Source organism: Ipomoea nil, unplaced genomic scaffold (genome assembly GCF_001879475.1).
Source record: "Ipomoea nil cultivar Tokyo-kokei standard unplaced genomic scaffold, Asagao_1.1 scaffold2704, whole genome shotgun sequence".
NCBI lineage: Eukaryota > Viridiplantae > Streptophyta > Magnoliopsida > Solanales > Convolvulaceae > Ipomoea > Ipomoea nil.
In genome coordinates this window covers 761271-780965 of record NW_017619132.1, presented here as the reverse complement: position 1 = coordinate 780965, position 19695 = coordinate 761271, and the positions used below count along the sequence as shown (strand labels likewise).

Genomic DNA, 19695 nt, shown 5'->3' with positions numbered 1-19695 from the left:
CTTTCAAATAGTAATTGCAAACTTTTATGAAAAACAAACATATACCCTTACCGGTTCGCATTTCGAGGCATGGCACCGTGGAACATTGCCATTTTGGCATGACAGACTGACAGCAACTTATGTATACCAATAAACATTCATTCACTCCTGGCGGCTGTCACACACACCGATGAACACTAATTAACTCACAGCACACCATCCATGACTACAAAAAAGAGTAGAAATAGCAGCCAAACATACTATTGAATAACAAGGATTTTCATACAAAACTGCAGAACATCTTTGAAAATTTTGACCCAAGAAGAAGAATATAATCTAAATGACTTGGTCCTAGAAGATGATACAGATACCAACCAGCTGACAAATACCAGGTCTAACAAACTATAATGACAATATCCTGTATCTTTTAAACATGACCGAAACTCTCGAATGCTATGAAAGATGATCTTTACAGGCACAACCGAACAGAAGATGGAGAATCGCAAACATGGAATGCTATGAAAGATGATCTTTACAGGCACAACCGAACAGAAGATGGAAAATCGCAAACATGAAATCAACAAGCGCATCCTCCTTGCTGTTGTTGAGACTGGGCCGAATTTGAGTTTGTAGACTTGAGGTTGACGTCGACCATGTCATCTTGCTTTGCTGAGGATAATGTCTCCATTCCCGGCAAGGCTGCAGCGATTTTTCTAAAAAGCGGCTGCAATGATTGAAAGGTTTTGCAGCAACTAATGTTAATTATCAAAACGTGTGGCCAAGTAAAGCAGAAAAGCTAACTACCAAGAATAAAAATGTGAGAACTGTTTTCATTTTTGTTTTATTACAATCACACAGATGCCACTTCATCATATAATCAAGATATTCTTAAGAGACTCTCATAACGAAGATGTTATTACTCACCTTTATATTGAAGCCAGCCTTTGCACTGGTTTCAATAAACATGACATTCATTTCACGAGATTTAGCCTCTCCTTCTTCTATTGAGACTTGTCTGTATAAATGCAAGAAAGAAAAAAGGGATTAAGCAAATGAAAGAAAAAATAAACAAGAACATTACTATACATTTCAAAAAAGTGGGTAAGGAGGCTAAAAATTCCTCATTTAATCAGAATCCTAAAGAAAACCAAAATATAGATACCTTTTCTCAACAAGGTCAGTTTTATTCCCAACAAGGACAATTATAACATCACTCCCACGCTCAGTCCGAACCTCCTCTACCCACTTTGAAGTGTTAAGGAAAGACTGCCGGCCTGAACATTAAGTCAGATACATGTTACAAAAAAACAATACACTGTATAGATTGAGTTTTTTTTTCATAAGATATTAATTGCAGCAAGGGAAAGTGCAACAAATTAAATGTAAACATACTTGCAACATCATACACAATAACAGCAACAGATGAGTCCCTAATATAGCTGGGTATAAGACTCCTGAATCTCTCTTGCCCTGCTGTATCCCTGTATACAGTCAGAGAGGTGAAAATTTATAAAACATTTTAAAGAAACTAAATGCTCCCTCCGTCCCATTTTGTTTGTTTGGTTGGGGAAGTTGTTTTTAATTCAATTTTTTATAATATTAAGTTTAGTATTAGTATATAAAATTTATATATTTAGAAATTATATTAAAAGTACTATTAAACACAAAAAATCAAATTTAAAAATAATTAAAAATTACTAAAGAAAATAAGCAATGAAGAAAGAGTTTATTTAACTAAAAAATAGTAAACAGGACAAACAAAATGGGACAGAGGGAGTAACTAATAATGATCCAATGACAGATCTGACATTAAGAACTTCAATAAATATGTGATCTCGCAGCTGCAGACGGTGGATTGCTTTCTAAAGAGTAAAAATAGTCATGAACAGAGTATTCATCAATTGGGAATGAAAACATATCTTTATAATAGCTAAAATTGTAGCAACCATGAAACTAGCTTCGGCATGCAATTTGCGATGCTCATGCAAGGAACTTTGGTGTCTAAGAAGTTTAACAATACTCCGTTGAGCAAATAAAAGTAGGAAATAAAGAAGGCATTGATGAAACTGATTGCCAAGCTAGTGTTATGGTAGCACAAAACTTATTAGGCAGGAGTCGAAAAGAGGACTTCAACAAAATGGTCAATAAAAGTGGGATGCATGGGAATATGAGCGTAAAACAGTGTGATTTTGCAACACAAGCACAGGATCCTCACATCAAGAACCGCAACTTACCAAAGCTGCAATCTCACTGTACGATCTTCAAGGTACATTGTCTTTGACAGGAAATCAATACCAATAGTTGCCTGAAAACAAGTTAGCATTTAGGTAAGCATAAGAAATATTCCGCTTAGCCTTGAAAGAGATGGTGCACTTAGTTTGTGCAAAGTCAATAACAAAGGTAAAAGGATTTCCCCTTTTCCAATATGTAATTGTTTTTGTTTGCTTTTTGGCAAGACAATATACCACTAATTCTCAATAGCTCTTATTTTCAGAGACCACCATAGCTAATACAAAAGCCACAAGCTCAAAATTAAGTTATTCACCAACAAGTAACAAGATCTAGCGGATTGAGCTTAGTAATAAGAAAATGGTGGCCAGTATGACAGCTTCAAAGTAATAACTTTCTGGCAGAAAAAATAATCCATTTCGATCTTTATTGTAATAATCACCTAAAATACATTAAGTGCTAACTTAACTAAGAGCTGATTTAAAATTATCAGTTCTCAGAGAAATCAAATTCGTTGACATAAAACACTTGAAGATCATTAGTATCAGAATACAACAGCAACACCATAGGAGTCACAGACAAGCAGATCAAACAAATACGGATAATTTTTTGAATTAGTTCATGACAAATACTGGTTCAATTGGAAATCAAAAGCACCAAATTATAAACGGATATACAGTACCTGATAAGTGGTATCGAATTTATCGTACATGAAGCGAGTAATGATACTGGTTTTCCCCACGGATTGATCTCCTAAGAATACGAGCTTGTACTTGGCAAGAGCCGAAACTGGAGCCATCTATCTGATCTACTCGTTTGACTTCTGGATTATGAAATCCGTGGATCGGATCAGGACTTTTCCGACGGAGTATTTTATAAATCGCCGGAAAATGATCGGAGGCGCGTCGAAGACAGCAATGTGAGAGAGGGACGTGCGTTCTAGACTTCTAGGTATTTGTATTCCAGGAAGAAGCGCGTGAAAGGGTTTTTCAATTTGCACAAAATGATTTAAAGAACTAAAAAAAGGAACAAAATTTTGTATATAATCGAAGAAAAAATATTGATTGTGTCACAAAATAGTGACTATGTTTTTCTCTTGTCACTTAAAAAATATTAATTGTGAAAATTATAATTAATATTTTAAATAGTTAGCTATTTCATTACAAAATTTGTTAAATTGTATGACTTAATTAACTTGTTGGTATAACGGAGAGTTGGATGGTTGAGTTATTGATAATTTATTATAAAATTTAGATGAGTAAAAAGCGATTTAAAGATTATCATTAGCGAAAGTAATGCAATGTATTTATTTATACTATATATGAATAAAAATGCGATTTAATTATTAACTAAACAATATCAAGAATTGATAATTAAGACCCTCCTTCAAACCTCCCAATGGAGTGAAAGCATTATTGGATGCCTATTCCTATAACATGTTCGGTTTTTTTTGGGCATCCTCACACACACATCAAATCTTATATTTTTATTTTATACAAAAAAATTCTATTTATTTATCTATTAAAGAATTTTTTTTTTTTGAAGGTATTTATCTATTAAATAATACTTTCATAAAAAATCCATTAAATAGTGAAATTATTTATATTTATGTTATAATAATAATTTTAATATAATTTGTAAACAATAATTTAATGTATTTATCTACATGAGAATATTAACTATTCCCTAATGCATGATAAACATGTAAATTGCTTAGGATAGAATTTATAAAAATTACATATTGATTTCATAATCAAATTATTCGGAAAAAAACTATTAACTTTCTCCCGGTTGAATCCCCAACCCCAATAGTCCCACACCCCAGCTCGATAGAATATTTGAGAAGATATAAATCACGGTGACTCAATAACTCAATGGCTCAGCAGACAAGACCAAATGTCAATGCGCACAAGAGATCTGCTCACTTTGAACATAATGCCTATATTGCCACCTTACTGAAATATTAAGCTAAGCCCGTGGGGCAAAACCGATTAGGGAACAAAATCAACTAAACACCTATACAATTCAATCGTTTAGTATGTAAACTCCTGGTAAAAACCGGGTAGACGTGACATGGCATTTGATTTGGATAACTGCTCAAACTAAGCATATTTAAGAATTTCTGAGACTTAAAAAAGACTCCAACATCATTGCAGGGTTCATATTAAACATCAATTAAGCTTGTTAAAACCATAATATTCACAGCCAACTGGCAAGTAAGTTAACAGCTCAGTGCAACCAAGATGGCAAGCTCCAGTTTACTTTTTACATTTTTGACAAAATAATATCTAAGAATATCTAAGATAAGCCTCTTTGTTGATTCCCATTGAAGCACATATATGATCATAGATATATATTTATATATTTATCTGCGGAATGTGACCCTAAAGAACACTAGACATGAATTTCTACCACATACACAGTCTATAATAAGCTATGAAAATAGAAACTTGTCCAGTTTGGATTGCTTGTTAGAACCTGGAGGCCTGAAGTTTTCTAGCAGCAGATTAGATCTTTTACAGATGTCATTCAACAAAGAATCGCCTTTCTCCGATTTAATCATCTCCAAGGTGCTTCCGAGAACGTCGGCTGCAAGCCCCGTCTCCACGAGGCACCCTTTCTCCTCCCCGCCTTCATGTAGCAACCGCCCAATCTCGTTGAGAGGAATCGTGTTTTCCAAAACCATGTTGGCAAAGATACGACCAAGAAATTCCGCTGCTCTTGGGGCATCATTAACTGCATCCTCCAAGGTAGTGAGAACACGTTCAAACCTGTTCGCGGGGACATAATAAGTCAACGTTCAGTTAAACAGTGATCAATCTTTGTCATTGTATGTCATGAAAAACAACAGCCTACCCCTGAATCAGCTGATCCTGACTTAGGACAATTTCCCGAGACTTTGTTAAGTTGACCAGAAGTTTCCCTAAGAGATCCCTCTCCATGTCCTTCCTCTCGAAAGAATCAGTGATCCAAAGAGCAATCATTGAAGGATAGAAGCTTGGAGCATTCATGTCTTTCATGCATAAGGCAACCTCCTTCTCATCTCTGGCACTGTCATCAGAAAAGCACTTGTTAGCATGTATAGGACACATCAGGTTATGCACACATATGGGAACTCCATACAAATTATGAAAAGATTCCTATTTGGACTTCTAGGGTATTTCATTACACGAGTGAATATCGAAAACATGTGATGTGATATAGCAAATACAAAAATATGTTCATCATATTCTCACCATATCCAATTACATTAAGAAGATGCCATATTAGAAACATAAAGAACAAATTTAGAGAATAAGAAGCAAATGTTGGAAGAAATGAAATATAAAATGTCTTCCCTGGCTTGGTGGTTTCACGGAAGACAAAATCTAGATGCCAATAGTCAGTGCCCACAATTTTTTTATTTTAAACACACTTTCCTTATATAACAATATAATTTTTTTTAAAAGAAAATTTAAAGGCCTTGGAGAGTAAGCAAACAAAGATCCTTGATTAGATTACTCTCAGAATCAAACTCCAGGAAACATTTCTCAGCAAAAGATTCAGCCCTATTTGTAAAGCTAGAATCCAAAAGTAATTGCAGAATAGTACCTGTAAAATTCTTTAATTGCAGACATGGATAGGTCCTGTAAGCGTTCTTCAGACAATCCTTTATCTTGATGAACATTCTGCATAGAACTTGTCCCTCCACCTCGAACTGGAGGAGACGTAAGAGCAGTATCAAATCCACGATCTCTATTTCCATAATGCATGTTCCACTCCTGTTTACCAGTATGACCATATTGACTGGAAACCCTTTCTGGCATATACCTCTGCATGGAATCTTCCCTTGGGCCATGTGTTATCCGATCAGGCATAGGACTAAAGCCATTCATCCCAGATGCAACTCTATGGGGATCACCAGGACTTGGTATATTAGCTGATGGGGTTATTGGAGCAGTTGTTTGTCCCCTAAAAGACCTTGCAAGTCCACCTTGAGGTCCAAGTGTAATATCATCTCCATGGGACCGCTGGGTAAGGGGAAGTGATAATGCCCTATTCTCAAATGAATTTCTATCATCCAGCCGAGAATCTTGACCACCATAATCCCGCATCTGGGGAGACATAGGTCGGAACCCACTCATCTGGGAGCTTGGAGAAGGCAATATACTAGGACCTCTAAGAGAAAAATCAATTTGTTGGCCTCTTCTAACAGAAGAACTCATGCTGGGGGCACGAGAAACCCTACTAGCTTGGGCTTGTCTTTCTTGAGCTGCATCTCTATGCACCTCTTCAATCTTCTTTGGTCCTTCAACTTTTCTCCTCTGCTGCCAATTATTCTTCCTAAGATCGATTGCATCTTTCAACATAAACCTTACCCTGGAAGATAGTTTCATGTTGATTGACAAGTTAGCCATCATAGCAAAATAAGCATCCATGTGCACCTTGGCTTTTGCATGATCTATCATCTCACCAATTGTGCTCATTAATTTACATAAAGCTTCAATGTTTTCCTCATCAGGATTCTGATTCTCAGTCTCACCTAGCAAATTTTTTATGCACTCATGCATTATCCTCTCTGTCAACATTTTCTTCTTGTACAACTCTCCAATTAGTCTAATGTTGCCTAACATTCTTCTCCGTGCTTTTAGTCTTTTCTCCTCTCTTTCCTCATCTGAGAGTTTTGTTTCACCTTCCCCATCAGTTACATTAGCTTCTTGTTCCTCTCGCTTTCCTCTCTCAAATTCTTCCTGACACTTGTTTAAAAGCAATCTCTTAAAAGTAATTTTTTCACTGTCTATGCTCAGATCAGGAAGCTCAGCAGAGAGGTGAAAACAGAAGTTTGCATACATCTCACAAAAAGTGGGTTCCATCAAAGCCTTGTCAAAAATTTGTGAAATAACACCATTAAGTGTCGTCACATTGTCAATTTTGACATCTTTAACTTGCTGGAACAATTTTTCAAAGTTCTGGGGAGTAAGCTTGTTTAGAATTGCTTTCAACCGTCTTTGCTTTGCTTGTTCCTCATCCGTTACGCTGCCAACTTCATACTTCTTTTCAGCTTTATGCATCACTTGTAACGGAGACTGAGGAGAAGGCATCAAACCCTTCTGGAAAGCAGTTCCTCGCTGCCACCTGTCAGCATCAACACCATTTCTTTGCATACCTTGAGAACCAACTGAATGCAACGGCCCTGCAAGGATACCTCCAGCATACTGCAGTGAGGTTGGTGCATGGGGGTTCCTCAAAACCCCAAAATTACCACCTTGATTGGGACGGAATCCCATAGAATTACTACCATAAGGCATGTCTGGTCGCATATCCCGTCCAGTCACAAGTGGTACATGTAATTTACTCCACTTGTCTTCATCTCCCAAGGCACTACCACGGCGTTCTGGTCTAGAGCCTCCAGATGGTCTATCAACAATCCTGCCAGGACTTGGGTATGGTTCATTAGTAGCATCAACAGTAGAACGAGAACCCATCAATACTTCCGCAATATCAGATGCAATTGCAAAACCTTCAGGAAGGTCAGTATATAGGTCCGCAAATTTAAATAGAAAATCTCTTGAATACTTTTTGGTTGTCATTTCATCACAACCTTCAGCATAATTATTGAATCCCCGTACAACTTGCTTTCCATTTTCTGGAGATTCCAGCTTTGGACTTGAAACATCAACAGCGTCCTCCCAATCATCGGGCTCAACTTTAACCTGATCACCTTCCTTGACTGACACAATGTCTTGCACCACCTCAACAGTAAAGGGCTTTGAACTATCAACAATGTTTCCTTCGATGCTTTCAACATATGTGTCATTTTCTTTCTTTTCCTCCGTACCCTTATATGCCACATACAAATCAGAGGTTGCACCTGCAGCATCTGCCTTTTTATATATTTCTTTTTTCTTCTTTTTTCCTCTAGCAAGAGTACTTTTTGGCAAATCTTGGTAAACCAAAGATTTCTCCTTAGCAATTGATGTAGTCAAGCTAGTGTCGTCATTTTCATCTTTGTGTTTTGAAGTAGCCTCAGGACACACATGAGATTCAGATCCAGACTCCTCATCAACAATGGAAGTTGTTGGAGAAGCTATTTCTTTAGTACCCATGTGAAGATCTTGGGTAGATACACCTATCACCAAGGGGGTGCCCTTGGAATTCATGTCATTTATATCTAAACTGGATGATAAAGAACTATCAGCCTCATTATCAACTTCACTGGAACATGTAGCAGATTCATTAACCTTGCCCCGAGTAATTTCTTCTGAACTACCCTCATTGCTGGAACTTGCAGCTCTCTGTAGACAGTGCTCTTCGGTTTGATTAATGAACTCAGAAGATTCTGAACAAATGGACTCTGATTGTGTCTTGGAATTGTTGCTGTCTTGTACAACATTATGCAACTTTACTTTCTCATTTTCACTCGTGGTTTCAGGCACTGTATTGTTCTCTTCACTCTCTGTATCAGGAGGTTTGGAAGACTCTTCTATATGAGCATCAACAGGTTTGGTATCAATATCATCTACAGTAGATCCCACAGCAGATTCATCTCCAGTTTCGGGAGGCTGTGGAGGCAAGCCTAAAACAGAAGTAGAAAGCCTGGCAACCTACAAAACTCTCAAAGTAACAGGAATTTGCTCAGAGCCACCAAAACAGACAGTTTATTTAACAAGTGAGAAATAAAATAGTAAAATACCTCATCCTGCACAGACGAAGGGTCTACATCGCCTGGTTTTTTCTGCTGCGCTTTGATCGCATCAGGGAATAATTCTTCAGAACTGCCCACTGGCACATCTATAGAACCCTTATCTGAAGTTGTGATTACAGGAGTCAAGCTGGGCGCTTCCAAAGAAGAACCTAAAACTACAGTAGAATGCATACTAGCTTCAGGAATTGATGACGTATGGGTTGATCCATAACCCTGCTTTGGTTGAAGCATAGAACTCTGAGTAGAAGCCTGAGAATCTTTTTGAGGGTGAACTGAAGCAACTACATGGTCAGGAATTGATGACGCATGGGTTGATCCATAACCCTGCTTTGGTTGAAGAAGCATAGAACTCTGAGTAGAAGCCTGAGAATCTTTTTGAGGGTGAACTGAAGCAACTACATGGTCAGGAATTGATGACGCATGGGTTGATCCATAACCCTGCTTTGGTTGAAGAAGCATAGAACTCTGAGTAGAAGCCTGAGAATCTTTTTGAGGGTGAACTGAAGCAACTACATGGTCAGGAATTGATGACGCATGGGTTGATCCATAACCCTGCTTTGGTTGAAGCATAGAACTCTGAGTAGAAGCCTGAGAATCTTTTTGAGGGTGAACTGAAGCAACTACATGGTCAGGAATTGATGACGCATGGGTTGATCCATAACCCTGCTTTGGTTGAAGCATAGAACTCTGAGTAGAAGCCTGAGAATCTTTTTGAGGGTGAACTGAAGCAACTACATGCGACTTTGCATGTTTCTGAGAATCTTTGCTGGTGGGTGAACTTACCAAAGGTAACTGGTCCCTTTCCCCTGGTATTCCAGGAGCAGGTTTTACTGTCACCTGGTCCTTTTCCCCTGGAGTGCCAGGAGCTGGTTTGATTGTCACCTGCATTTAAATCATGAAGTTTTTTACATCAGCAATTATATTTTACCTTTTTTCAGGCAATGCCTGCAATCAACAATTATAGGGTGGATTTCTAAGAATAATAGTAAAAGAGTGAATCACTAACCTGATTATAAAATCTTGTTGCCTGAGGATTCTGGGAATTCTTTGGCGGAAGAGAACTTGGAGGTTGGAAGTATACTGAACTGTTATTGTAGGAATTAGGATAATAGTTAATTGGAGTTGGTGGGAATGATGATAGAGGCTGTGATTGAGGAGGCATGCTGGGATGTGATCTGGGACCAGGTGATCCATCAAGCCTTAATTCCTCATGAGTTTCTGGGTGGGTTATCTTTACAGTTTTCCGAAGACTACTAAACTTTCCAGCCTGTTGCTGAGGAAATTGTGGAGGAATATTCATTCCCATATTTCCCAACTGTGGAGGCATCTGGGGGTTCATTCCAGAAGCAAAACTTATACCTTGTCCTTGATGCATGATCCCTTGAGATGACATTGGATGGGGCGGTAGACCTGTGACAAACATTGGCTGCTGTAATGAAGGATTTCCAAGTAGAGGCATCGTCATTTGAATTGGCAAAGACGAGGCAGACATGGCCTGAGATTGAATTTGACCATGGCCCCCATATGGAACAGGAACCTGAGGTTGAGCTGGGTGAAAGGGCATTTGCATATGAATCCCAGTCAAAGGATGAGGTGAAGGCTTTAGTGTTTGTGTCAGTGGGGGTGGACCAGAAGGAGGCATGTCCCTCTTGGGCCTAGAGTGTACCGGACCCTCAAAGTTACTAAATTGATCAACCTTCCCGGAATCCTTTTTAAATTGGTCAACCTTCCCTACATCCTTTTTTGCTGGCGGTTGCACAGATGTAGATGGATTTGGCAATGCAGGCCCAGGTTTCAAAGAGTTGAGGCGAGCCTTCCAGAAGAAGAAAAAAAAAAAAAAAAAAAAAAGTATTGAAGAGAAGAAATAAAAAAGCCAAGCTAGCAACCTTAAGTATGATCATGTAATAAACACAAAACAAAGAAAACAACAGGCTATATCATATATTCACTACCAAACAAAGTGGAGAACTACTAACCTGGCTACGTTTCTGCTCATCCAAGTTTGGTGGTGCTGAGCTTGTTCGAGCAGGAACCTAAAGATAAGCATGGTGTAAAGAAGACCTCAATTCCTTGAGAGAAAATGAAAATTATAAATATCAAACTTCATGGCTCAAGAAACTCGAACTTACCTGCATCCCATTCATGAAACTAGGATTTAACGACCCAAACTGAAGAGGGAAGGACTTAGATCCATCTCCTGGAGCTAAATCATGAAAAGACACATGAGTATCAACAGGAAGCTAGAACTTGAATCAAATAAAAAAAGTAAAAAAGTAAAATATAAAAAACCTTTAGAAGTGCCTGGTGCATTAGGGTCTGGACCAGCAGAGGAATTGGAGGGTGGAGGTCTAGGTACAGCTCTGTTAATTTTTTGTGTTGGTGCATTACTGACATTAACAGGAGTACCCAAAGGAGGGACACCTGCAGTAGTAATAGGTGCAGCATCTAAAACTTCTGCAATAAGAATGAGAATGTCGAGAATTACTCAACTATAAGAAGCAAAAAGTAAAATTAATAGTTTACCACTGCCATCCCACACCATAACTACCATCAAAAAATAAAAATAATGGCATACTAAAGCCACTGGTCCAATTTTGTCAACACATTGATTATAAAATCAATTATATCTTTTTTTCAAGGAGAAAACCTTTCCAAAATTCTTGCATTGTAGACTTAAGCCCCCCCCCCCAAAAAAAAAAAAAAAAAGTAACTTGACCATTCCAACCCCGTGGAAAGGAAGAACTCACAGGACTTAGCTCAAAACAAGTTACAATAAAATTTAGCAAAAAAAAAGGAGCAATTTGTATCAAATACCACTTAATGGCTGTTCTTGGTGAGCACCATTCTGCACTCCTCTAGCAGAGCTCCCACTTGGATCACTTGCTACCCGATATCCTCCTTGTGCATTATTATACTTCTTGTTGAAGCTAACCCAAAAAAACAACAAAACAGAAAATTAAAAAAAAATAATTAAATAAATAAATAAATTGCATACAAACCCTGCCTTCAAACATAGCCATATATCCACACAAATAAAACCTAACTTACCTTCTGTTGTAAGACGAGGAGGGACTAGGAGCAGGGGCAGAGCCACTGCCACCTCCGCCGCCGCCGCCGCCGCCTTTACTACCGCGATACTGATTGAAGCTGCCGGATCGTCCAGGCCTCCTGTTCTGATAAGAGTCGCGACTTTCCGACCTCGATTGATTATGGGACATATATCCAAAACGTCGACGACAGCAGTTTTACTGTGCACGCGGATCAGCCGATCAAAAAGCAGCACAGCAATTACATTGACGGAATCGAAAAGAGGAAAAAATCAAACCTCAACAACCCTCGAATAAAGCAAAAACAAAATGAAAATCCATAAAGTTTCGAGCTTTCCACTTCCTGAAGTTACCTGGAGTGAAAGGAAGTGTTGCTGTGCAAAAATTAGGGCTTTAATGTCAGTGGCGATCGGCGGCAACCAGAAGCACCACCGCACCCATACGATATACAAACAGCGAGCAGAGAAGATGTGAGCGAGCGTTTGTGTTGTTGTTTGGTGCGTACAAATACAGAGAGAGAGAGAGAGAGAGAGAGAGAGAGAGCATATATATATATAACTTTAGAGAGAGAGTTTGTATTAGTATATATATTAAGGAAAATTAAGGAAAATACTATTATACCGTATTCTATTACCAAATATGGAGTGCTTAAACTCAATTGCACGCGAAAATGATATTGCTTCTTACTATATATAAAAAATACAAAATAATACACTAATATGCAAGGTAAGCATAATTGCATAGACACATAATTCTTGTATATTATATTTTTTGTTTGAATTTGTTATTTTTATAATATGATATGATATGATTTACTTCTATTATGTAATTTGCGATCCATTGTCATCTAATAATAAAATTACAATTTGTATTTAATTGGTCAATGTATGAATAAATACAATACAATTTGAAGTTTGAACGCGTATAAGTACACAAAGTACATCATCATCTATTCATAATATGACAGTTATATTTTCTTTCGTCGCGTTATCTGATATATAATTTTATAATTTTGCAATTAATTGATCAATAATATTAATAGTAAAATGTAAATGCATATAAGTACAGACAGTATATGAGTTTAACTCATTAGTTCAATAGGTTGTTTATGGAGCAAGAGATTAAAGTTCAAATTTAGTAGCACCCGATATTTGGCTGAGCATATTATCTTGTATAACATTTATCTATATCATATAAAACAAACTAGTTGTAATAATAATATTAATTCAAGAAAATAGTTCATAAAAATCATATTCAAAATAGTATAATATCTAACATTTTTTTGTACGAATTTATCGTGGCAATATGCAAATCAAATCATGTAAACCCACATGTTATGTAACATTAGAGTAAATTTTACCATTATAAAACAAGTTTGAAATTAACGTGTAGTTGTATCTAATAGAGTTTGGCATACAATATGCAATATTTCAACATTGTAGTATCATTAATCATCCACTTACCAATTTACCAATTGTTCAAATATAATAGTTTAATTTGTTTTGCAGCTGAAATAATTTGAAAATTGAAATATTGTCAAAGATATGTTGTATTTCACAAAATTTCACATTGGCCCTGTTTGGTAAAAAATTGGCCTATAGGTCAATTTTGACTTATTTGACCACTATTAATTGTCTGATTTAGTTAAAATATCGATATAAATGTTTGGTTAATTAGATTTTTGCAACTCTGAAATGCTAAAATTCAAAAAACTACTCCAAACAATTTTTTCAATTAGCTTTTTGAGAAAATAAATTTTACAAAACAGCTATCAGCAAACAGCTAATTTACCAAACACTTTTCTACAATAAGCTAATGTTATCAACTATTTATACCCTCTAATTAACACAATCAGCTAACAGTCATTTTACCAAACAGGGCCCTTGACTACTATATGTTTGGTTTTAATTATAGTTTCACTTGCGCATTTGAATCAATCAATCAAATACTATGGCTCGGGTGTGCATGAGCATTTCAATTGGTCATATAGGTGAAGTTTGATAACAATGATCCGGGATTTAGTATCATCCGCGACAATGTAAGAACAACTTTTCAAGGTGAGGACTACTTGTGCACAGTAAACAAATACCTAATTTTTGTGTTCAACTGAATTACAATAATTTACATCCTATCATATGTGATTGGGATTAGAGATTCAACGAGAACAACACTAGGACACGGGTCTATTTTTTGGAAAAATGGTAATACTAATAGAAATAGAAATAGAAATAGAAATAATAATAATAACAATAACGATAAAATTAAAGCGATAAATTGTACTAATTATTTCAATAACAATTCATTAAATGACATTTCGAAAATCGATTGAAATAGAGAATTATCTTAGCCACCCTATTTATTATACCAAACGCACCCCAATGCAACAAGCTTCGAAACTTGAAAAGTTGAAAGAACTGAAAGGAACGGGCCGGATTATCAAAAAAAAAAAAAGAAAGGAACGGGCCGGACTTACAGCCTGGGCCCTAAATCCACGAAATGGGCTTCGTGTTAGAAATACCCAATAGGCCCACCAAACATTGCTTACAAAATGCCCGAATATATATCTTTCATTATTTCTTCGACAACAGGAATTCTAGGGTTTCGCTGCCGCTTGCACCTCTCCTTCCACACCAGCCTGCAGTCTCAGCAGCGTTCTTCTAGCTCATCAATATGGTATTTTCCAGAACTCGCATTTTCTGCATGAAATTCGTATACACAAAGCTTTGTTCTTGGTAACAACGTAAATATGAAAGCTGCTTAGCGATCTGTATCTGCCAATTGAATGTAATTTGGTTCTGATTGTCAGTGCGGGTGTTTGTGAGTTATATTAGCAGTTATTATTGTAAAGAACAAGGAATTGGAAGAATATGATGCGTAAATTGACATGTTCTATAGTTGGAAACAGAAGGGAAATGTTTTTATTTCCCCTAGAGTTTGATTTTATTTTTAGCTTTATGGTTCATATTAGTAGAACTAGATAGAAATATACCTGCCATTGGAAAGTGGCTGGAACATGGAATTGAAGTGATATGCATGACTCTTGATTAGTATTTAGTAACCAATCTGTAATTTCAAAATTGAGCTGAGCCAGGACATGATTTGTGGGTTTACACTCTACAGAAGTGTTGGGAAGTCTATGGTTTTGCAATATTTTATGGGTGTACATAAGTGTGGTGAAGTCTACGGTTTTGCTATGTTTTGCTGCTAAAATTTGTTGTTCTAAGCTCATCCAGATAATTGTGTATTTTATGTCATGTGAGGTCGTATGGAGTGTATCCCCAATTCCCCATATGGTCTTCAATTACTGCATTAAAATGATATATTTTGCTGTTCCCTTTCATAGTTGTTAAATTGAAGTTTTTTACTTTATGCAGACTAAGAGAACCAAGAAGGCTGGTATTGTAGGAAAGTATGGTATGTGTCCACCACTGTATGAATACTCATTTTTCGGTGTTTGGTTTGTAAGTGTATATGATTTGGATTATGTCTGCTTGTCAATTGTTTAGGTACTCGTTATGGTGCCAGTTTGAGGAAGCAGATCAAGAAGATGGAAGTCAGCCAGCATAGCAAGTACTTCTGTGAGTTTTGTGGCAAGGTAAGTAGTGTGTTGTTTGTTATGATTGGAGTTTTTTACTACGGAGTATAAAATAAAATTGTTAAATACTTCATTTTTTTAATCCTGCAGTATGCTGTTAAGAGAAAGGCAGTTGGAATATGGGGATGTAAGGACTGTGGGAAAGTCAAGGCTGGTGGTGCATATACACTAAAGTAAGGTTCCCAGATTTGCTGTATTTTTGCTTTACCATTATGCCCTTCTACATTCTAACCTGGTTCCTTTATCTTTGTAGCACCGCTAGTGCTGTGACTGTAAGGAGCACCATCCGAAGGCTGCGTGAGCAGACTGAAAGCTAGATCATTTCGTGGAATACAAGTTTGAGTTGTGCTGCACAATATGTTGGGTTTTAGAACCAATGTTAAAGCCAAAGTTTTGATTTTTGTTAAACTAAGTTATGTATTTTTGAATGTGTTTTCGTCAAATTTAGTTATGTTTTTATACTGTTTTCATTCTCTTCTGCCCTCTTACCGTTATTGGTTATCCAGTCTAGGCTTGGAATGCCATACTGAAAGATCTGCAGGTTGCATAGAGATCTTGCTAAACATTGTATAAGAATTTGACACCATATGGCAAGATAATTTCTTTCAAAGTTTTAAGTTTGTTTTTGGCAATTAAAGTAAAACACAAATCATATAAATGGGTGATTTTTTTTTATTTATTAATACACACTTCAAATTAAGATGTTTTTACACAAGAAGTATTCTATATTTTATGTGCATTTTCCAATGATCTTCTGCATGTTTAATTGGAGATCACTAGATTGTTGGTTGCATCTGCTTTTACATTTAGTAATCAAGCCAATGGGTATCTTTAAAAAAATTTAAGGAAAGGATCAATAATCTGAATGCTACCTCCATAGAAAGATACACAAGGTGGGAAGGAAAGTAACATACATTCCAATATAGTTCATTTTGAGATTTGAGGCACAAATTTGCTCAACAGACAGTATGGGGATACTATTTCTTCTTATCAATCAAACAATTTTTTTTTTCCATATTGTATTACCTGGCTGATAACATCTTGTACATGAATGAAAGCCAGGTAAAAAGCATCTCTTTGGCAGAAAAATGAGATCTCTACACAGTGCATTCTCGTACTTCATTTTTAAGTCTTGTGAAGCTTGAAGCCGAATACCTTCGGAACATAGCTCTGAGATGGTTTCTGAGGCTTAAGGTGTCCATACGTCATCAAAAAGAGATGAGGAAATGTTGTTCCAAAATAAGCTCCATCGATATCTTAGCTAGTGAAGGAAATCCAATTGAGTTACTCCGTATAAATTAAAAACGGAAATGGGATGCAGAATAACAAATATTCTTGTCCATATGTTTTTTTTCCAGTAATATGGGAAGTGTGAATATCAAGTTGGCATGCAAAATTACTAAAGAAAAGTAGAAGCACAAGCAAAAGAATTCTACCCCAGCATAAAAATAGTCAAACAACACAAATATGGAAAACGTGTGCATGCAACAAAGACGAATTGAAATGAATGCAATGGGAAGATGTAAAAAGAATATACTAAAAGACAATGCAATTGGAGGATACTGCCTTGGTACTTTGATCGTGGATAGTAGATGTCTTCACACTTCGGGCAATATATTTTGACAGTGCTTGATCGCGGAATGTCCGACTGCCCAACAGGGAGGCAAGGCTGGCCACAGCAGAAAACTCGTGGGCATCTCCCAAAGTCATAGTTTTTGTACTTCTCTAGCTGAAAATTTTCAACCACAAATAGCATCAAGAATTCAATCAAAAGGTCAAAATAATACTCTGCTGCCAACACAACAAGTAATGCATCTTTAACAGCACTTTACCATCGCAGCCATTCCCTTGCTAGTCAATATGTATCGCACATGAATAAGACCATATAACATCTCTGCTGCCGATTCAACAAGTTCATTCTGCTCTTCAGTAAACATATCACCTACACATCCATAACAGAGACAATAAAGCCTCAGGCCTTTTTATATGACTACCAAATAATTGGGGCCATTACCCATTTACTCATAAATTTAGGCTCCAAAGGAAGTTAGACCAAACTCCTAAAAAGAGAAAAAACAAAAGGTGAAGAATAATTTGATCAGCCAGGACAAGAATCTCATTTCCTTCTTCCTTTATAGAGTGATTTAACTTGGAAGTACGGAGTAATATCTTATTCTATCTAGCTCTATACATAAGAGTCTTATCAACAGTTGGTTTTAAAAAAAAACCTCAACATTAAAACTTTGAAGGGTCTAATTATCTATATAATCTACAAGACTTACCATGTGAGGATTCAACATCAAGAATAAGGTCAAGTGCATAATCGTAGTATGGAACTTGACTGCTCAACCCACAAAGATTGAAATCATCTTGAATATATTCATCGTCAACCTCACAGAAGAATTCGTTTCCTCGGAGGTTGCAGAACCATGAAATCCATGATGTATCATCCCCATCAGAACCACTAACATCGGAATCTTCACTGTCTGTTTCAGATTCCTCTGCATAATAGAAGACAATTTTAGCTTGTTATAGCACAAACAAACTGTAAAGGAAAACATATAAAGCAATTAGCTATTTAGCATATATATGAAGCAATGAAGCAAATATAAGTATCACAGAAAGCTGCCACATGATATTAACAAAATGAAATCCAACAATAATAAGAGGTGCCATTGAAAAACATTTAACAGTTACATAGCAAATATGCCACATAAAAATCTTTGATGTGAACTCACAGATAATTGCCTGTAAGGAAGAAACTTGATCTTCAAGGTGATAATACAGAGCCAAGCAAGCATTTTTAATAATGTAATTTAATGGTAGAATGGAATAAGGAGTTTGCAGTGCTAACTGCAGTGAAAGACATTATCTTTTAAGACCTCGTCTTTTTCACCATTGCTAATAGTTTGGTAAGGGAGTACTTAGAAATGACAACATGTTTGTAAGAGTTTAAAAGCATAATGCAGCAGCTTGCAGATCCTATAATTCAGCAAAAGAGATAAAGTAACATTTAACCGCCGGGGAGCTACACAAAAATCAAGCATTTACAGCAATTGAGTGACCAAAGTATCCAGAGGGGAGATTTTGGGGCGAAGAATCTCACCAGAGCACTTGTTTTTGGCAGCAAAAGCAGAGGATGATCGATTGTCGCGGTGGTCGATTTGCTGCTGATGATGCTGATGCAATTTTCCACCGGCGCCGGCGGCGATGGAGGACACTGCCTTCTCCTTGGAGGACTTGGAGGTGGAAGGCGACAACTTCTCCAAGTGCTTATCCAACGCATCGTTGATTCGCTTCCGATCCAACGCCCCGCCCACGATCTCCGACTTCGACGACCCTCCTCCGCCTCCGCCTCCGCGATCCCTGTACATGTCTTGCTTCTGCCTCAAACTATTACAGTGCTTCGTATCCAACAATATATTTGCGAAGCTACGTAGATATGCGGTATTTACAGGTGGGATTCCATGGGAGAGGGAAAAACCCTAGATATGGCAGTAAAATCGAAGGGGGATTGAGGCTGAGAAAATCAAAAAGATTTTGAGAAGTTGAGATGCGAATAAAGTCATAAACTCTCTGTGCATAATGTGTTAGAAAGAGACGGAGATAATTAGGGTTTCTTTGTCTACAGAGAGGACAGCCCTGTAACTTGTGAGGTTCTCTTTCTCTCTCCTTTTAGATTACGGAGTATTTTATTTTATTAATTGGTTGTTATTATAATTTATAATTTATAATTAATTTTTTTGGCAACTAATTAATTGTTGATATGCACTAACTTTAATTTATGGAAACTCGGAAAAGCTCATAACCGTTATATGTATGTTTCGAGTGAAGTTTATATTGTAATTATAAGTGATACTTAGTAAATAACTGTATGGAGATAAATCACCTTATATTACTGGTGAATGACAAATTTAAAGTCAGAAAGACAACAAGTTATTCCTATACAGAATCGAACTTAGAAACATGAACAAAGTGCGTTAACTAAGATGCATGATACTTGTCAACTAAGGATGTAAATAAGTTGAGCAGCTTGCGAGCCGCTCGATCAAAGCTCGGCTCGTGAATGGTCAACTTCAAGTTTGAGCCGGCTCGTTTCAAAATAGAATTGCGCTCGAGCTCAATTATTATTATTATTATTATATATCTTAAAGGCACAC

General features: G+C 36.9%; 4 protein-coding genes across 7 annotated transcripts; 1 reads left to right on the top strand and 3 right to left on the bottom strand.

The window, feature by feature from the left end:
* Positions 1-215: 215 nt before the first annotated feature.
* Positions 216-3210, bottom strand: LOC109155936 (ras-related protein RABH1b). The gene is made up of 7 exons (XM_019303656.1): positions 2891-3210; positions 2214-2284; positions 1372-1460; positions 1142-1253; positions 904-994; positions 551-703; positions 216-487 (listed from the first exon to the last, which is right to left on the bottom strand). The coding sequence occupies exons 1-6, from the start codon at positions 3005-3007 to the stop codon at positions 557-559; spliced, it is 627 nt and encodes a 208-aa protein (XP_019159201.1). The 5' UTR covers positions 3008-3210; the 3' UTR covers positions 216-487; positions 551-556.
* Positions 3211-4345: 1135 nt separating this feature from the next.
* On the bottom strand, positions 4346-12490 carry LOC109155935 (eukaryotic translation initiation factor 4G-like). 2 transcript variants are annotated; one of them, XM_019303655.1, is made up of 12 exons: positions 12294-12490; positions 11942-12141; positions 11708-11820; positions 11183-11347; positions 11023-11096; positions 10870-10926; positions 9900-10706; positions 9601-9775; positions 8882-9489; positions 5800-8792; positions 5065-5259; positions 4508-4979 (listed from the first exon to the last, which is right to left on the bottom strand). In XM_019303655.1, exons 2-12 carry the CDS (start codon positions 12109-12111, stop codon positions 4643-4645), a joined length of 5694 nt encoding a protein of 1897 aa, XP_019159200.1. In that variant the 5' UTR covers positions 12112-12141; positions 12294-12490; the 3' UTR covers positions 4508-4642. The 2 variants fall into 2 exon arrangements, with proteins under 2 accessions (XP_019159199.1, XP_019159200.1); XM_019303654.1 differs by having other exon boundaries at positions 4346-4979; positions 8882-9775.
* A 2009-nt stretch (positions 12491-14499) lies between these two features.
* LOC109156110 (60S ribosomal protein L37a) lies at positions 14500-16152 on the top strand. 2 transcript variants are annotated; one of them, XM_019303942.1, is made up of 5 exons: positions 14500-14613; positions 15315-15354; positions 15447-15535; positions 15626-15708; positions 15798-16152. In XM_019303942.1, the coding sequence occupies exons 1-5, from the start codon at positions 14611-14613 to the stop codon at positions 15850-15852; spliced, it is 270 nt and encodes an 89-aa protein (XP_019159487.1). In that variant the 5' UTR covers positions 14500-14610; the 3' UTR covers positions 15853-16152. The 2 variants fall into 2 exon arrangements, with proteins under 2 accessions (XP_019159487.1, XP_019159486.1); XM_019303941.1 differs by having other exon boundaries at positions 14501-14613; positions 15789-16152.
* Positions 16153-16390: 238 nt separating this feature from the next.
* On the bottom strand, positions 16391-19197 carry LOC109156109 (putative casein kinase II subunit beta-4). 2 transcript variants are annotated; one of them, XM_019303939.1, is made up of 5 exons: positions 18642-19197; positions 17818-18036; positions 17368-17477; positions 17099-17264; positions 16391-16791 (listed from the first exon to the last, which is right to left on the bottom strand). In XM_019303939.1, exons 1-5 carry the CDS (start codon positions 18907-18909, stop codon positions 16661-16663), a joined length of 894 nt encoding a protein of 297 aa, XP_019159484.1. In that variant the 5' UTR covers positions 18910-19197; the 3' UTR covers positions 16391-16660. The 2 variants fall into 2 exon arrangements, with proteins under 2 accessions (XP_019159484.1, XP_019159485.1); XM_019303940.1 differs by lacking the exon at positions 16391-16791 and adding an exon at positions 16946-17049 and having other exon boundaries at positions 17089-17264.
* Between the last annotated feature and the right edge of the window lie 498 nt (positions 19198-19695).